The following is an 18,712-nucleotide window of genomic DNA, read 5'->3' as shown; positions in this document are numbered from 1 at the left end:
TGGGGAGTGGCACACTGTAATGGGTGAGATCCGTCACATATACAGAGGTTGGGTGTGTTGTGAGTCTGCCTTAAAAGCTGAGCTCCCTCGGGCTGTTAGGAAGTTGCAGCTCTGAGCAGAGCACGTGTTGCACGTACTCACAGGAACATCTGCACTGGCAGCTGCTTCTGTTTAAAAAGACAGGCACCGACTCCAGCCTGAGCACACAGAGCAGTGCAAGCATAGAAAGAGGGAAGAAGTGTGCTTGCTGGGTTGGCGTGGCTGCAGAATGCAAACAAAGCTGTCAAATAGGGCCAGACAGAGGACAGTGGTATTAATGATGCATTCACGACTCCTAGCCTGCAAAATGGCTTTAATTTTAGAACAGAGAGATTGAACAGCCTTCAATGAGAAATATAATATTCCTACAACTCTATAGCCTGAGTCGCAGCACTTTGTCTGAGCTTGGAAGTTGAGAGCTGAACACCTCTGCTGTGGCTCCCACCTTAGATTGTAGAGAATGCTGAAGATTTATCAAGAACTTTTTTTTCAGGGCTTCCAAAGTACAGCAGAAATCTAAAGTGGAAGTGATTTATTTTATTTTTTTCAGTTAGCAAAACTGGCAGCATTGAAAAAGGAAGTTTCTTGAAATCACCATCTTAGGGAGAACTAGTATTTCCTTGGGTTGTTGCCTGCAGTTCATCAATTGAGCTTCAGAACTGCTGCGTTTGCCGGGCAATTAGGGAATTCCTACTTTGGGGAGAGGAGTGGAAACGAGTGCTTGGAAGACAATCAAGACTATTCTCAGTGAGCAAATAAATAAAAGCGGGTATTATTTGTGAGGAAGCATGGAGAATAACAGCTGCAGTGTGTTCCTTGTAACTGAGACAATGCCTACCAAATGCTCTTATGCTTCTATGTGTGTGTTTCCAGCTTCTACATGTGTGTTTCTTTCCCCGAGTCCAGCTGGTATGTGGGCTTGCATCACAGCAGGGTTTCCCTGCACTGAGCCATATGTTCACTGCAATATAAAAATGACCATGAACCCCTTTCTTTTAAAGAAGATTATCATTTTATAAGATGGATTCACTTTGCCTGTTCTCAAAGTTAGGCAAAACAAACTAGGAAATGAAGCGTGGGTAAATCATCGGGGATGCAAGAAATCCCAGCACGAGAGTGAAATGTAAGAGAAGGAAGTAGATGCAGTTGGAGAAAAGCAGCATGGCAAATCACAGCAGCAGATTTTGTATTCCAGAAGGAAACGGATGAGATGCCAGATGAAAGGAGGGCATTTAGTAACGGCTTCCAGTGCCCCGAGCTGTGCCTAATTTCTGCAGTGCATTTTTTAACGCTTAATGACTGTGTGAAGCTCAGCCCAGCACAGACTGAAGCCTGCCGGACATCAGCTCCCGCTTCCCCGCGTTGGCTGAACGTGTTTCATTAACGCTTACTACACTCGGTTGCCGCACGGCTGAGCAGCGCTCCGCGAACCCCACGTGAAATCAGCGCGGTTGCACGACCCGCATTGCTCTCGCTTCGCACAACCCTCGGCCCCAGCGCTTCCTGCTGCCTCTCCCGGCTCCGGCCCAGCTGCCTCCGCGCCTCTTGCGGGGGCCGGAGCGGGGAGGAGGAGCCGCTTCACCCCCCCCCCCTCCCCTCTTCCTCCGCCCGTCCCCGCCGGGCGGGTCTGGTGCGTGGCAAAGGCTCCGGCTGGGTCTGTGCGCAGCGGGGCAGAGCCTGAAAGCCGTCCCGTAGGCAGCGCCCGCGGTCGGTGTCGGTTTCCGTAGCGGGATCCAGGCGGGGAAGTCGCCTCCATGGTGCCCCCGGCGGTGCTGCTGCCCTGGGTGGTGCTGCCGCTGCTCGGGGTGCAGGGTGGCGGCGGCTCTAAGCAGGAAGGTAAGGGGGAAGGGGGGCTGCGGGTTGGAGAGGGCTGCACGGGGAGCTGGAGGCCGGGCTGGTGGCGGGGCAGCCCTGCTGGTGGTGCCGGTACCGCCCGCAGCTTCCCAGGGCAGCTCAGAGGCATTGCCAATGCTTACTGCGTTATTTGAGTTCCTGGGTGGCACCCAGAGCTTGGTGCTGAGCCCTGAGTGCCAGCTGCGGTGGGTGCTGTCTGCACGTGCTTCCTGGGTGCCTCAGTTATCAGACAGGCACTGGCTGCTCAGAGTTGTGTGAGGAGAGCCTAGAATAACATTTTGGGTTGATAAAGTCCCGTGGTTGCATCCCAGCTGGGTCAGCCCTTGCTGCTTTTGAACTTACTCAGGTCAAAAATTAGGCAGCGGAGCATTTTGATCCTTAGACTGGCCATGAGAACCCTGAGATCTCACCAGGAGATCCGCGGTGCTCCTAAAACATCCTTGTATCCATCCATGTGCACGCTCTGAGGAGTAATTGGTACAACAGTGGGGAATTAGGGAAGCCATTGAGTGTCAGCCAGACTGACAAAGAGATTCACACATTGTCACTCTGCCAAGATGTTTGGATAATTATCTCTGTCTTCATTAGAGAAGTGGCAGTGAAGAGAAGATTTCATCTTGTTACCTAGAATATTTCCCTTAATGTGTTTAATATGAACCCCTGGAGGGCTGGGAGTGCTGTAGCTGTAGCAGCACAATGCAAGCAGTGTCACTGCAGCAGTTAGGATAAATGTTAGCCAAATGCAAGTGAGAAATGTGTCCTGGTGTCATCCTGCTTTCCCTACACATCTCATGGCATCTGGGCTTTTAGCGAGTTCTTGGAACACACCGATATTAAATGGGGTGCTGGGAATAGATAGTGAGGTGTGTTGTTTAGGAAGAGAGCGTTGGAATTTCTTGTTTTCTGATGGGTTCAGAAAAAATGCCTTGCCATGTCTGTGCCTCAGCTTCCCCAGAGCAATGCGAGAATAGTGATACCTGTCTTCTCCCTGATAAGTTTTTTTAAATCTCTTCAGAAGCTTCAAGCTTAGTTATTTGTAGTTTTCAGTTGGACTGTTACCTAAAAACTTTGGGAAATGGATATTTCATGAAATTGTGCACTTGGTTTTTCTGTTTGATCCCAGTACTAAAAGTATTTTCTTGGACACCATCTTTCCAGGAAGCTGCACAATGAGTTTTCACGAAGCGTAGCCTGGGGATAAACTCATTGCATGTCCTGAACTGCAGCTGTGCTCTCCCTGTAGAGTCAGGGCAGAAATAAACAACTGTACAATTTCTTGTCGCTGAACTCGTCGCTGATTTTTGCTAAGCTTGTAAAACTCAGAAGCCCACCCCAATCATTTCACAGTGATGTCAATATCAGACTTTTCTTACTAAGACTTTGTTCCTTTGGTATGATTAGCATCTGTAGTGCTCAAACAGCAGAAGTGTTGAATGTCCTTTGTTATCCTTTTACAGATGGCAAAGTAGAGGGACAGCAAGACTGGTTCCTTGTTGCAGTGTTGTACAGTCCAGCTGCCCCGCTTCCTAGTCCAGCACATCCTGCCTTGAACCACACTGTGTTTGTATTTTGCAGTTGTACCATTATTAAATGTATTTCTAATTGCCAGTGTGGCCTGAAAAGTCTTTGGGTGCAGCTTAACGGAATAGGTGCCACTTCTGGGTGTGAAAATTAACTGTTATGTGGAAAATGGGGAAGCACGAGGCTGCTTTTTGGAGGTTTCAAAGTCCCTCTATGTGATGGTAGAACGAAAAGGGCTCGCTCTGTCTGTGGTCAGCTGCACCAAAATTATTAGGAAAGAGAAAAAAGGGTTAAATGAGTAGGAGTGGAGGCAGCATAGCTCAGCACAGCGCCTCAAACACTGGGCTGAAGGAATGTCTCTTGGGATGGAAAGCTTTTGCTACTGCAGAGATTGCTCAGAAGAGAAACTGAGCTGAATGTCTCTTCGAGTCCTACCCCCAGAACAGCAAGGAGCAGGGGATCTGTAACTAGGAGCAGAGGGTAGCAGAGACTGTGCTGGCTCTCCATGCACCAGTGGCTTCTCATGCTGCACAGCAAAACCTTTTCTGTCTTAGAAATACGACACCGCTTCCTGTGCATCCAGGGGAGCTTTCTGCTCTGGCTTCTGCTCCAGCAAACTTTTGGCACTGCTATTGAGCAACATATAAGCAGTTGGTTGCTTTCTGGTGTGGTGGCACAAAAAATACATTATTGGTTTATTTAATTGGAGGTACCTGAGCATTTAGGCCAAACTAATTACGTGGCAGTCAGGCTGTTTTCTGCTGTCCCTGTGTTAGCTTTCTCCTCTCCTTTCAGGTCTGATGTTTGTCTTGACATTCCTTTTTGACAAGCCCGCGTTTGCTCCTCTCCTCATTGGCACTATGAGAGATTTTCTCAGAAACTGCAAGCTCAGAGCTAGTAAAGGTGCCATGGTTTTCTTCATGCCATCATGTAGCTAGAAACGCCAATGGCTTTAACACATTCCCCAAGGAAATACGTATTTTACTCATTTGTTTGCACCCTGTGACTGAGCAGGGCGCGTAGAGCTGCAGTGTGCTGCAGGAGCTGAATTAGGAATGCACTTCATACAGCAAAAAATCTGCCTTTAAAGTTGTGCTTATGCAAGACTCGTTTTCTTTTATCACTCCCTTTGTGCATAGACAACTAAAGAGATGCAATCAGATCTGACCTCACTGTTGGCTGTTCTCAGTCTCTCTGTGTTCTGATGCAGGTAAAAGGTTTTAGGAATTTCTTTGGGACTATTCTCTTTCATCCTAATCAGCAGTTTCTACCTTGTTTTTAACTTTTGCTGACTTTGTCAGGTCTGCCCGGGATCCTTCTTGGATCCTTCCTCTCTAAGGTCAGTCAGTATCAGTTTGGGTGCACTGGTTCATCTGGTAGATCCATTGAAAAGATCATCATTCCAAGAGAAGCCCGCTCAAGCCAAGAAAACAGAATTTCAGAATTTCTTAGTATTCTCTGATGTTAAAATCAGATGGTCAGGATTCATATTCAAATGCTGTTGCCAGAGCCTATACAAATTCCTGCTTAAGTAAAAGTATGAAGATGAAATATAGCATTTAGTCATTACAATTAAGAAACGAGGGCCTCCACAAAAAATCATATTTCAGTGGTACACTGGAGAAACTTTTGGAGGAGAACTTTAGGATTTAGCTTTGTCATTTCTAAGGGACTGGAAATGAGAAACAAATTTGGGAGGAGAATGTAGATGAAAGCGATGGCAGAATTAAATTCATTCTATGAAAAAAATCTGGAAAATGCCTCTGGAGTGCAGTAAGAAACTGGAACATCCACAGGGGGGGAATAATGACACTCAGCAGAACTTTGGTTTTTCTGTACCCAGTCAATGCTGACTGACAACACATCAGCTCTGTGGGGAGCAGGAAGCCAGTTGCACTGAATGGGTGACTTCCAAGTGGGCATCTTACAGTGGTTCTACTGTTTCTCCTCCAAATTCTCTGTGAAGGAATAGAATTCTAGCTTTCCAAAGCAGCGCAAAAACCCCACTCCGTACATTACATTTTCTTTTTCCATCTCATTATTTGGGCAATGAAATTGTATCTTTATACCATCTCCCCTTTTATACTCAGGATCAAGTTCTGATCTGAGCTGCACAAATACAAAAGCAGAAGAACAGTCTTGCTTGCACTGCAGCTAGTTTGGGGTTGTTCCATCAAATGCTGACGTTTCTGGGCACCTTTGCCATGTTCTGTCCCCTACGATAGTTTGTTCCTCCAGTAAAACAATAGCTACATCCATGCTTGCTTTTTTTTTTTTTTTCCCCTCTCTCTGAGTCTCTGATATGAGTTGCTGCCAAGAAAATCCAGGCAGCAAATAAGTAGAATTTGCAGCTGTTTTCTTTCTGGGGCCGAAGCTTTGTGGGCAGTGAGAACACCTCTAGCGCTTAGTGTTGTGCAGGGTAGAGATAATTGGGGAGGTGTAGGCAAGCTGTTTGCTTCTCAGCAGGATGTGGAAGCTCCACAGCTAGGCTACCTCCCTTGCCTGTTTTAAAATGGAACTGGGCAGCTATCCGTGTTGTACAGAGCAGACATAACCTTTGTCCACCAACAGCAGTGACAGAGCGGAGATTGGGACTCCTGGATTCTATTGCTGGATTCATGACCAGCTTAAAGGATGGTGCTGGGAAAGTCCAGTGGTTGGATTGTGCTCCTGTTGACTTCCTGTTGTCGAAGCTGTGAATTGCCTTAAGACTAATGATCCCTACCTTAGCTTGGTGTTGTGAGAGTAAAGCATTTTTGTTAGCTATAGAACAGCAGGTTTTGAGAACAGTGCAAGTTGATGAAGTGTCTCCTGTGTTTTCTCCTGCATGCAGAAAACCTGCTGGTTCTGACTGTTGCCACCAAGCAGACCGAGGGATTTCGACGCTTTAGAAGATCAGCCCAATTCTTCAACTACAAAATCCAGGTGATGGCCAGCAGCCTCACTGGTGGTTGGTAAAGCAGGTTTTCAAATAGGCACTCCTAGGAGTGTGGAGTGGTTAGGAGTTGGCCATAAAACGAACAAATCTTAGGAGTGGACATAACTCCTCAGCTGAAAAATGCTGCCACTGTGGACATTTGTGCAGCATTCTTATTCCATCCCCAGTGGTGGCTTGAGATGAGGTCTGTAATTGCTGCTCATTGGAGCTCTGTGACACTTTTCTGTTACATTTCTGAAGCATAGTACAGATTAGGGTGCTCCCATCCGTGATACTGAAAGTGCTCTGTTACTGTGCTGCATGCTACTCTGACTCTCCATCTCATAGAGTAGTTCCAAGGCTGACATGTATGCCTAGTCTGTCTGTCCTGGTGCTCCTGGTTTTGTGCTGGGCTTTAACAGGACAAGTGAAGCTATGAATTTGGGTTCTTTCTTGTGATCCTTGCTGGGAAATTGCTGAGCATTGCTGGCCTGTTGAGTATACCCTGTCTGTCATCCTCAGGTGCTTGGGCTGGATGAGGAGTGGAGGGGTGGAGATGACAAGAAGCCAGCAGGAGGTGGACAGAAGGTCCGTCTCTTGAAATCAGCTTTGAAGCAGCATGCAGATAAGGAAGACTTGATCATCCTTTTCACAGAAAGGTAATGGATCAGAAATTATTTGTCATTAAATGAATCAGATGGTTGTTTGGACAGAAGAAATTAACTGTGAAGTAGATTGCTTCTGGAAAGTGTGTGTAGACCTGAATTCTTTGCAGTCACCTGAGAGTTGCTCAGAGCTGCATTCGTGGCAGTTGGGAAGGTCTGACCAAAATGGGCTGATCCCAACTCTTGTATAATACAAAATAAGATAGTATTATACCTGCTTTTTTGCCAGGGTGGAATTTGGCTGCTCGTATTTCCAAGAATGGGCAATTTCTCTGGATTCCTTTAGTGGAATTATTATTTTTTTGAATCCTGACAGCCAGAGATTAGTCTGCCAGAGATAGGTGAAAAAGAATTGTTTGTAGTCTCAGTGTCTTTTTCTGTGCCCAGCAACAGGCTGGGCTGCAATACTGGCATCTGTCTCCAGCTCCCATGGCAGGGAGATCATCTTTGCAGTGAGCGTCTACGTGCATTTAGAGGTTGAGAATGATTCATCTCTGGAATTCAGAATGTTGTTCCTCACCAAGAGTGGGTTTGTAGTTTGCAGATCCTCTTGCTGAAAACTCAAGTCTCATTCTGTGAGTGTTGCTTGGGAATTAGTGAGCTCTATTCAGTACTGAATAGAGAGCAGCTAGAGCCCAGCATGCAGTGACTGTTGTGTACTGTAGATCCCTTTTGAAGATCTGCAGAGCTCTGTGGAGAATGGCAGGATGCCAAAAGATTTAAAAGGCATAACCTATGGATTTATTTAGTTTAGAAAGGAGTGTGCTTATAAAGGAATGGCAGAATAAACCTTAATGAGTGAAGGCACCAGGGCTTCACAGTTGCAAAATGGGGAAGAGAAGACATCTGCATGTTTTGTGACTTGGAAGTTTTGGTTTTATTATCAGTGAAAACTTTGTAAGCATGGGTGTAAGTTACCCCAAGATGTCGTGGAATCTTCTCCAGTGGAAAGTAACATCTTCCCCTGTATGAATAAGACTTCAATTCAATTATCTGTAATTATGACAAAAATATAATACTGTGAAGCAGAACTAAAAGAAGGGGATTCCAGATAAATTAGCTGTTCCTAGAAGCTTTTTGTACTGGCATGTTTTTCTAACTCCATTCCTTTCTGTCCCTTTCTTGGCTTGTCTTTTACTCTAGCTATGATGTACTCTTTGCATCGGGCCCCACAGAACTGCTGAAGAAGTTCAAACAAGCCAAGAGCAAGGTGGTCTTCTCAGCAGAGAACTACATCTATCCTGACAGAAAGTTGGAAGCCAAGTACCCTCCGGTGCGAGATGGAAAGCGCTTCCTGGGTTCTGGAGGTAAGAATCAGAACCTTCTTTTAGCCAAAAATCATTTTGCCCTTTTTTAGAAGGCTTTCAGGAGAAGTATCAAGGAATCAAATGTGGAAAGCATCTCTGTAGAAGATGTTGGGAACTGAAATCAGGGCATAAATACTCGCAATGGAATGCCTAACAGTGCTGATGTCTTTTGCTTACAGGAGGAGACACAGCTATGAATTATATCTGAAGGATAGGAAGCTGCTCACTGTCTTTGCTTTGCTGTGAGGTGTTATTCAGGAGATAGCTGAGCTTTTCTGTTTGGTCCTGGTTTAATTTCAGGGGAATGTTGGGAAGGGTGGTCTGTACATGCTTCTGCTGAAAGCTGGTGTGACTGCTGCATCACAGGGTGGAATGAGACTTGTGTGTGAAACAAAGTGAGAGTATGGTATGCAGAAGTCCTCAGTTTTTCTGAGGACTTGCATTGAAATACCTCTCCATTTTTGTTCCTGCAGGCTTCATAGGTTATGCTCCAAACCTGAAAAAACTTGTAGAGGAATGGAAAGGAAAGGATGATGACAGTGACCAGCTCTTCTACACCAAGATCTTTTTGGATCCAGAAAAAAGAGTATGTGTAGTTAAGCTTTTCCTCTGGTATCCCTGTTGATTCTAAAAGAAGTCAGTCAGGTGCACGTTTCCCCAGAATTATTGCTCTGACATTATTGCATGGAAAAGGCCAGTAGGATGTCAGTTATCTGTTTTCCTTACAAGAATTAGCATTATAGCAGCTACACCCTTGGGAAAGCTTTGAAAGGAAAAGCCCTGTGTCCTGGCTTTAGCTTCTGTTGTCCTTGCTGTGCCTTATGCAGTGTCAGCTGTTGCTGAGGGAAGTCACAAATGGGAATTAAGAAGTGCAACTGTAACAGTGAAGTCAAGAGGAATCTTTAGAAATAAGAAAGTGCTTTCAGATCAGCTGGAGTAGCTGTACTTCTTTTTTTTTTTTTACCTCCCCAAATCTGAATGTGACTCATGCCGTTTTAACGTGCACATTTGGGCAGCCCCTTTAATATTCTCATCTGCATTTCTGGCCCTATGCCATACAAAGGCTGACTAATTCCACTAGCTTGGCATTCAAGACAGCGGATGTTAGCACCCTGCTGTCCTTTCCAGTAATCAGTCTTTATAAATGCCTGCAGGGACACTGAGCTCTGCTAAGTCAGAGCTGGGTTTTTTAGTCCAACAAAAATCTAATCCAAGTGCGATTTGTAGCAGGGGGTAAAACAAAGATTGCTCAGCCTGGGCTTGCACTCTTATGTTCTGGTTTGACAATGGTGTCTGAGCCCTTACCTGAGGATAGATGGCAAGAAACTGTCTAGACAGCAGATGTTTTTGTTGTCTTGGCATTCCTGCATATTACACGTGGATTTTATGTGACCGTGCTGCGAGTGTACTTACTGCATATTGTTAGTGGCACACACAGATTAGTATTTAAAATGTTTGTTTGTATGGTTTTGCTGAATATAATGTGTTGAAGTTCTCAAAAATGGTGAATTTTTCAGTTTCAACTGAAAATAAGGATGATCTGGGAATGTTTCAGGCTTCAAGCTTGGGAAGTATGGAAATAATTATAGAAATATGATATATCTTTGTTCTGCATAAAGTTTCTCACATGTGGAGAACAGATGACTGCTAATGTTCTAATTAAGCTTATGCATCTCATTCTTTTAAAGGAAAACATCAACATCAGTCTAGACCATAGAAGTCGGATCTTCCAAAACCTAAATGGAGCATTAGGTGAGATGGGAGGAAGCTCATTTCTCCTTGGAATGCAGCTGTGTGCTGACACCAGAAATAAATTTGTCTTGTGGCTGAAGGGATTAAGTTTCAGAAATTCCTGTCCCTGCAGAACAAGCCCCAGCAAAAAGCCTCTGCAGAATTCTGGAATTAATTTGCAATTCCAGTGTAACCAACTAGATTCTCACTGCACTTCCCTTTTCACTTGGGGAATGCAGGTCAAATTGTCCATCTTACCCCTCCTTGCCACTTTGATCTCCAAGCATGTCGGATTGCATTAGCCTTAGAGATTGAAAATGGGAGGCACTTTGCTGCAAGTAACAACACACAGCACTGCCTAGGGCTTGCCTTGTCTTTCTGCTTCAGAACAATGTCTGGAATGCCATAAAAGGTGAGATGAAGTGAGATACAGCCTGTGAGCATGCACTTGACCCATAACAGGTTTCTGATCAGCTGATTGATTTTGCCAGTTGGTGTCAAAGTGATTAAGTTATTATACTGAGATTGCTGCCAAATGTTTTGAGTTTATTATCTTGCACCAGTCCATCTTTGTTTCAGTCAGGTGAAAAATGAAAACGACAGTGTTATATTTTTTGCTTCTGTGCTCATGATGGCAGCAAGACTAGAGCTTGGATCTGTGCTTAGCCTGTTTTCCAAAGAATTTTGTGTGATTGCACTGAGGAGATACATTGAGTGATAACTGCCAGGAGGGCAGAATTCTGTCTGGGGTGAAAAAGAGAGGCAGCAGGTGCAGAGTGCACAGAGGTGAGAAGGCTCTGAATCCTCACTGGTCCTCAGTAGCTGTTCCTAACTTTGGAGTTTGTCAGTGCCTGTTTTGAAAGACTGTTAAAGCATGGCTTCCCAGTAGAAGGTGTGATCATCAGCCAGCGAGCTCCATTCTTTGTCCAGCTTCACAGAATCCAGGTCTATGCTATCATCTGTCATCAGTTGCTGAGTAGAAATGGGGTACGGTGCTGCTAATTTTTATAAATCCTTCTTCTGATAACATGATGACAATGTCATTTCCAGATGAGGTGGTTCTGAAGTTTGAAAATGCACGAGTGAGAGCAAGAAACTTGTTATATGACACTCTGCCTGTAATAATTCATGGAAATGGACCCACCAAGGTAAGTGGGAATCCTAAGAAGATTTGGTATGTATTTGTTCCAAAGTAACCCTTTAGACTTGTTTATATCAGGTTGGTGCTTTCCCATATAATGACTTTCACTGTGTACATTTACACTGAGAGACAATAAGTGCCCCAGGCCCATAGCAGCAAGATGGGTCTGGTTCAAAGGTTGATGTGCAGTTGGGCCCAGAGACTGTCAAAATCTAGGTTTGTTAGTCCAAGGAGAACAGAAATGAAGTTCTGCCGAAGTGTGATCTTTGAAACCTACAGAGGCAAAGATTGTCCTCTAATGTTTAACATGATAAATCCCCTTTGCAGCTGCAGCTGAACTACTTAGGAAACTATATTCCTCAAATATGGACATTTGAGACTGGCTGTACTGTGTGTGACGAAGGTGTGCGCAGCCTCACAGGTGTTAAGGTAAGGCTGGTGTCTATTCCAAGCTCTCAAGACAGGTGTTACAACTGCAGTGGAATCTTATGTATCTGATGTTTCTTCTCACTGAATGTAGGATGAGGCTCTGCCAATGATTCTGATTGGCATTTTCATCGAGCAGCCCACCCCGTTTCTCTCCCAGTTTTTCTTGCGGCTTCGTAATCTCCGTTACCCAAAGCAACGAATTCAAATCTTCATTCACAACCACGTAAGTGAAGTTGGCCTGTGATAGTCTTAGCAAGTGCTGGGAAAATGTGTACTTCTTCCTGTTCTCTGGTCACCTTTGCAGCCTTTGACTACCCTGCCAGGCTTTGCAATCCTTGTACTCATCTGCAGTGGCACCTGCATAATGGATGCATCCAGCTGTAAAAATGTGGAAATGGGAAGAACTGTTGCTTGTCTGCTTTGACATTCACAGGAACGGGATGTTGAACAGTCTGAGATGAGTTCATCTCACCTTCTTGTCCTTATTTTTTTCTCTTGCATAGGAGCAACACCATTCACTGCAAGTGGACTCTTTTGTTAAGGAGCACAGCAAAGAATATCTTGCTATGAAAGTGATTGGACCAGATGATGAGGTGGAGAATGCTGAGGCGCGTAACTTGGGCATGTAAGTGAAGAGACCAGGCATGACATCTAGCAGCATCAGTCTGTGTCCAGACTAGGGTTTTTCTGAGGAGCATCACTGTCAGCGGGATGTTTTATGTCTTTCAATTACTCTCTTCTTCCAGTTTTCCTAGCATTAATTCTCCATGCCCATTATACAATGTGGGAAAAAGATCTGCCCCATTCCTTCAGTTTTAGAAACCAAATTCTTGCTGGGTGCTTGCTCTGTTAGGAGGATAACCCTTCACTTCTAATCTTCAGCAATCTCTATGCCAAGTCCTACACATAAAGAGTATGCACCCATATCTGTAAAGAAGAGGAGTGTAGTAGTAAAGGTAGGGACTGGTGATCAGGAGATACGAGTTTGAACTAGGGCCAGGAATTGGGCCAACCATAAATGGGAATCTACTCAGCCTGTGCTGTGGAAACAATTGGCTAAGTTTGATACTCACTGCATTTCACCGTGTGCTGTTGGCTTCTGAAGTGAATGTCCTTTTACAATGCTGGCTGTCTGGGTTGTTACATTAAACTCACTTTCCTAACACCTAGAGAAAGACCCTTAGAATACAAGGTCCTACTGTTCTGTCTCTTGTCTTACTCTGTTCTAGGTGGATGTTGATGTGACTTTTCTTGTTCTCTGGCTACAGGGATTTGTGCAGAAAGGATCCTGACTGTGACTATTATTTTAGCCTGGATGCTGAAGTAGTTCTGAAGAACACAGAGACGCTAAGGATTCTCATTGAGCAGAACAAGTGAGTTCATTGGTCAGAGCAGTCCTGTAAGGCCGCTAGGTGAGCTGTGCTGGAGATGAAATGTCAGATGTATGCCTTTATTTGGTCCTTTTTTGCTGCAGTTGCAGTGACTGAGTTTAGGTAATGGATGTAAATCATCCCAAGTTTGCCTTTAAGTAGTCACTGTAATAAACTGGATTCTAAGATTCCTGCTGGGTGCAGTTAGATACGAGATTATAAACTTTTTTTTTTTACATTTGCTTATGTGGAATTTTATTCCAGTATAGTTAATAGAAGCTGCTAGTGAAAGATAATCTGCCTCTCAGTATCCTGTGGTTTGTAAATCTTTTCCTTCACTTCCTGTGGTAACATCACTTTTCTTTTGCACTCGCAGGTCCGTGATTGCCCCCCTGGTGAGTCGGCATGAGAAGCTGTGGTCAAATTTCTGGGGAGCACTGAGCCCTGATGGGTATTATGCCCGCTCAGAAGATTATGTGGATATTGTTCAAAGGAGGAGGGTGTGAGTATACAGCAAGTTTCTTACTGATGCACTCCCTCAGGTACAAAGCTGGTGCACATTATCATCAAACCAGGGAACATAATTGCCTTGGGGCATAGAAGAGGGAAAGAAGTCTGAACCCCTTCATAGAAGCTGCTCAGTGTTCTTCCCTAAGCACAGATTTCATGCAGATTTTATTATGAGCTGAGTAAGATGTAGAGAGCCCTAACTATGCTGAAATCACCACAGTCATGTGTTTTCCCACCTGTGGATTACAATTAGTCTGTAAAACCTCATACAAAGCTGTTTAATTTTTGTTAGATTGTCTTCATAATACTCTAGGTGATCATTGAATGGAATATTCACAAAGTACAATTGTTGGTTCACTCATATTCTTGAGGGGCCTTTCTTGGGGCAATAAATGCTGGAAATCAGATTATGCCTTCTCAGCTGGTTCAGTTTTTTTAAAATAATTGGAAAAAATTATGTTGATCTCTCTGGGAAGAGATTCAAGACATTAATTATGTCCCATGCAGAAACATACAATATCAGTCAATTGCTTTCACAGTGCCCTGGCATTTTTACTCTTTCAAAGCTCTGGGCAATATAAATGATTTTTCCTGAAATGACAACTCCTGTTGGCACGGTTTCTCCCTGCCATTCCAAGTTGGCTCATTGCAGCAAGCCTTGCTGACGTGATGGTGCCGCCTTCCATCTGCCTTCCAGCCCAACAGTTCCTGCCTTGTTGCTCTTTCAAATCTCACTATCCTACCCCTGTGTTTCAGCGGGCTCTGGAATGTTCCCTACATCAGCAGTGTTTACATGGTGAAAGGTAAAGCCCTACGATCGGAGCTTGACGAGGGAGATCTCTTCCATGGTGGCAAGCTGGATGCTGACATGGCTTTCTGCCACAACGTGCGGAATCAGGTCAGTAGAGGAGGAGGATGCTGGCAGGGGAGAACTGCACACCAGTGTGCAGGTGACAAGATTAAATGGTTTCAAGTCATTCAGCTCTGTTGGGGTATGGGGCAGGATGAAGCAGCATTGCTCAATCCTGTGCAGGCTTGGAACAGTATAGGATTTCTGTCTTGCTGTGAAACCACCCAGAGCCAGGGACTGCTAAATGCAGATAAAATTTTGGTTCATGGGCCTAGTCAGGTCTGTTCTAAAAAGGGACAACAGGGTTAAGAAGAAAGAACCAAATCTTACAGCAGCTGACCTGCTTTCAACCCTGGCTGGTGGTAGGCACAGAATTACCAACTCTGGTTATGACCCTTCAAAGTTTATCATATCCAGAATGAAAATTAAAGTCCACAGGCAAAAAAGGAATAGATGAGCACTTGAGCAGAGCTGTCATCACTGGGAAATTGTTCGCTGCTTTAATTTCACGGTTGCTCACAAAAAATGTGGGATGTGAAAACAAAACTTGTTTGTTCTCTCTGTTCTGCAGGGAGTCTTCATGTACTTGACAAATCGACATCAGTTTGGACACATACTGTCTCTGGAGAATTACCAAACAAGTCACCTCCACAATGACCTCTGGCAAATATTCAGCAACCCTGAGGTGAGATAACCTGCCTGCTCTGCAGGCTTGGCAGGCTGTGTGGGATGTGAAGATCTGACGGCCGTTTTCACCAACAAGGAAGGTCCAGACTGTGTGTGATTCATAACATCTGGATTTTCAAAGCATTTGAAGTACTGTGGCACCGCCGCATGACTTTTGTTTGCCCTTCTAACCAGGCCCCTCAGATGTGACTTTTTCCTTTTAATTGTAGGACTGGAGAGAAAAGTACATCCATGAAAACTACACAGCAGCTCTGAAAGGGAAATTGGTAGAAATGGTAAGAAAACATTGCTCGTATCCATCAAAATGAGAGAACGCTTATGTTATCACTGTTGTCATTTGCACAGCTCAGCATGACCTTGTAGTCGTTCAAATGCAGAGGAAATGTGACCTTGAATGTATTTTTAGAGCAAAATCATTATTCTAGAAGTCCATCTCCAGCTCTGTAAAGTGGAAGTAGGACACATCAATCAGAAGACAAACTTCTATCCTTGATGTTGTATTCTCTTTCCACTTAATCTGACCCTATATACAGTCAGTTTAGTCATATTCCTTTTGCCTCAAGCACTTGTCCTTATTTCTGCTGCTCTCACCTGTCCACGTTCTGCAGCCCTGCCCGGATGTGTACTGGTTCCCCATATTCACTGACACTGCCTGTGATGAGCTGGTGGAAGAAATGGAGCATTATGGCAAGTGGTCCACAGGTGACAATACGGTAAGAAAAACAGGAGCTGTTTAATTTCCAGGTGACAACTTTGTCCTTATATGTTTGGTGACAGTAGCGCCTCCTCTAGGAAGGCCTTAGATCCTGCAGCTAAACCAGGAAACTGGCCTCAATACTGCTAATTTTCCCCTTAATTAACTCCACGGTTTTGCCCATGCTCTTGAATGTTAATTAACTTTTCTGAGTCCTTATACTGTCCACCAGTGCGACAATGTTCAGCCCTTCAGGGTTTAATGATTGTTTGAAATGAGCTTATCGTGCTGAAAATCCTGATAAGTAAACTTCATATGTATTGGTAATTGCCAGAAAAAAAGTGCTTTTTGTTTGTGAAGTCCAAGGTGCCCATCCTCATTGGTTTTTTCGTGATTCAATTTCAGGACAGTAGAATACAAGGAGGATATGAGAATGTCCCAACTATTGATATCCACATGAACCAAATTGGCTTTGAAAGAGAATGGTATAAGTTTCTTCTGGACTATATTGCACCCATCACTGAGAAACTGTACCCGGGATACTATACCAAGGTAGGTAATACCAGGGCATCAAAACTCGTGGTCAGCTCAGCACCTGCTGCAATAGCAGCTGTGTGAAAGGGCTACTAGAATCCTCTTGCAATATGTGTACTGTTTACTGGTATGGAGGACTAATACTGAACTATGACTTGAAATGTATGCATCAGAAAATACAGTTTTCCAGTAACACTTTCCTGTGTTATTGTGGCTCTTCTTAGCAGTGAGGTGCAATTTACAAATGACACCTTATCCCACAGCTCAGTAACCACGAGCTACTGCAGCTCTGCAACAGATGCTCTCTCTTTTCTTCTCTCCTGCAGACTCAGTTTGAGCTAGCCTTTGTGGTCCGCTACAAACCTGATGAGCAGCCTTCTCTAATGCCCCATCATGATGCTTCCACCTTTACCATTAACATTGCTCTGAACAGGGTTGGAATAGACTATGAGGTAAGTTTGCCAGCGTGTTGGGTATGAAGCACAGCCTTCCAGGCACAACATTCTTTATTGGCTTCTTTGCACTGAAGACTGTGGTTAACGACTGGGTTATGTTAGGGGACTTTTGAGCATGTTAGGGTACAATGGATTCCCCAGCTCCCTTCTCACACTTTCTGAAGAGCTGCCAAGAGAAGGCAGAGACCCATTCCCTTAGGTGATTTAACCAAGCTGATGTGTCTCTTGGTCTGTATCTCTCAGGGAGGAGGCTGCCGGTTTTTGCGCTACAACTGCTCGATTCGAGCTCCACGAAAAGGCTGGACTCTGATGCATCCAGGACGGCTCACCCACTACCATGAAGGTCTTCCAACCACCAAAGGAACCCGTTATATTGCAGTGTCTTTTATTGACCCCTAGAGCCATGCTTCACAGGAAGGACCTTTCCCTGGCCCCGCTCACTGCTGACTTTGAGTGGAAACAGGGAATGCTGCAGAGAGTTTCTAAGGCATTGATCAAAGCTATTTGGATATTGATTTTTTTAATCAATGTTAAGACTCCACTACTGGAAGATCTCCCTCTCTGATACTGCAGGTCATATCTAGGAATGTTGCTGTAGAATTTGGAAGGAGATTTTGTGCCTTCATTTTTGATTCTGCTCTTCATCAGCTGTGTCTTGGAAATGCGATTTACTTGAACCTTCATGGCTTGGTTGGCTTTACAGAAATGCTTTCTTGGACTGGAAATCCAGCTCTTTGGAAGCAAGTCACAAGCTTTCTCTCCAAGTAGCTGGAATCTCTTTTTTATATCCACAGCATATACGGGACACTAGAAAATCATTTCTGGATAGTATACCAAACATAAACAATCAGGGAGCTGGCTCCAGGAGTCATAACAGCTACATGTCATACCAGATGAAACTCAATAGTAAGAGCCTGAAGATCATCTGCATCCTTACCTCTTCACAGTCTTTGGAAACACGTCACAGAGTTCAAAGCAGCAGCAATGGCAGTATAGTTGTTTTGTGTTAGTTAATGAGGGTCCACTAATTATCTCTGGGATTAGTCTGAAGATATATATATTAAAAAAAAAATAGCCTCCCTAACTCCTGTTACCGCAGTTTAAAGGGAGCATTCTAAGCCAGGCAAAGGGGAGGGTTGACAACAAGTTGAACAACCACGAGGGCTTCACTGCTGCTCAGATCAGCTCTATCCATGTTGAGATCTTCAAAAGCTCTAATGGTGAGGTAACAATCCTGAGGCCTCACTGATCTTTGGCCTCGTTCCACTTCTCAGTGATTATTTGGGTAGTTCCCTTTTGCTTCCAGCTTGTTTGAGCCATGGCTGTAGGAGAACTATTTTCTGGTACTTAGAGGAAATCATTATTGGTTATTTCTATTATTTGAGATGGCAAACCAAAGCACCCCACTGCAGTGGGGTTGAGACCAATAGAAATGGGTTGGTGAGCGCTGAGAGGTTGTGGCAAACCAATAGGGCTAAAAAACTGCCTAGAATAGAGCTGTGGGTGGAGGGGGAGCAGGGCGAAGCCTTTGTATTGCTGCCTGTGAGAGACCTGCTCTGCTTTTTAGACGCCCTTCTGTGTCTGAAGGCTGGTTTGTTTCACAGGCGGTCCGTTCACATCAGGATTGGGGTGGACCCACAGGGCTGCGTTCTGAAGGCTCTTTAGGCTCTCTTTAATGCTGCACACCCACATGTGCCCAGGGGAGAAAAACAGCTGAAAATGGTAAAAATCCGCGCTAACCGAAACCCGTAACGCCTCATGCTATAACCAAATGAAGGGACTTCTTAGAGTAATGGTTGAGAAAGGCAACGACGTGGTGTATGTATTTATTTAGCTTTTTTTTTTTTTTTTTTCCTCCCCCACTTATTTCGTTGTGCTTTTCCTCTGCCCGACATTGTGATCGGAATCCGCGCGGAGCCGTTTCACAAACAGATTCCAACCGGGATGGGGGGGGAGGGGGAAAAAAATTCGCATTAAACTATTCCAAAACGCTCAGTGGCTGTGTTTC

At 44.6% G+C, this 18,712-nt stretch overlaps 1 protein-coding gene across 1 annotated transcript; it reads left to right on the top strand.

Moving 5' to 3' along the window:
- Nucleotides 1-1,623: 1,623 nt before the first annotated feature.
- Nucleotides 1,624-18,699, top strand: PLOD1 (procollagen-lysine,2-oxoglutarate 5-dioxygenase 1). Its single transcript, XM_048968083.1, has 19 exons — nucleotides 1,624-1,875; nucleotides 6,248-6,339; nucleotides 6,854-6,990; nucleotides 8,140-8,303; nucleotides 8,777-8,889; nucleotides 9,992-10,055; nucleotides 11,085-11,182; nucleotides 11,503-11,604; nucleotides 11,696-11,827; nucleotides 12,108-12,229; nucleotides 12,873-12,977; nucleotides 13,351-13,476; nucleotides 14,241-14,382; nucleotides 14,906-15,019; nucleotides 15,231-15,296; nucleotides 15,630-15,734; nucleotides 16,121-16,267; nucleotides 16,576-16,701; nucleotides 16,948-18,699. The coding sequence occupies exons 1-19, from the start codon at nucleotides 1,794-1,796 to the stop codon at nucleotides 17,101-17,103; spliced, it is 2,193 nt and encodes a 730-aa protein (XP_048824040.1). The 5' UTR covers nucleotides 1,624-1,793; the 3' UTR covers nucleotides 17,104-18,699.
- Nucleotides 18,700-18,712: the final 13 nt, after the last annotated feature.

The sequence above is a fragment of the Lagopus muta genome, chromosome 21 (genome assembly GCF_023343835.1).
Source record: "Lagopus muta isolate bLagMut1 chromosome 21, bLagMut1 primary, whole genome shotgun sequence".
Lineage (NCBI taxonomy): Eukaryota > Metazoa > Chordata > Aves > Galliformes > Phasianidae > Lagopus > Lagopus muta.
The sequence above is the reverse complement of the archived record's forward strand: the minus strand, read 5'-3'. Positions and strand labels throughout refer to the sequence as shown.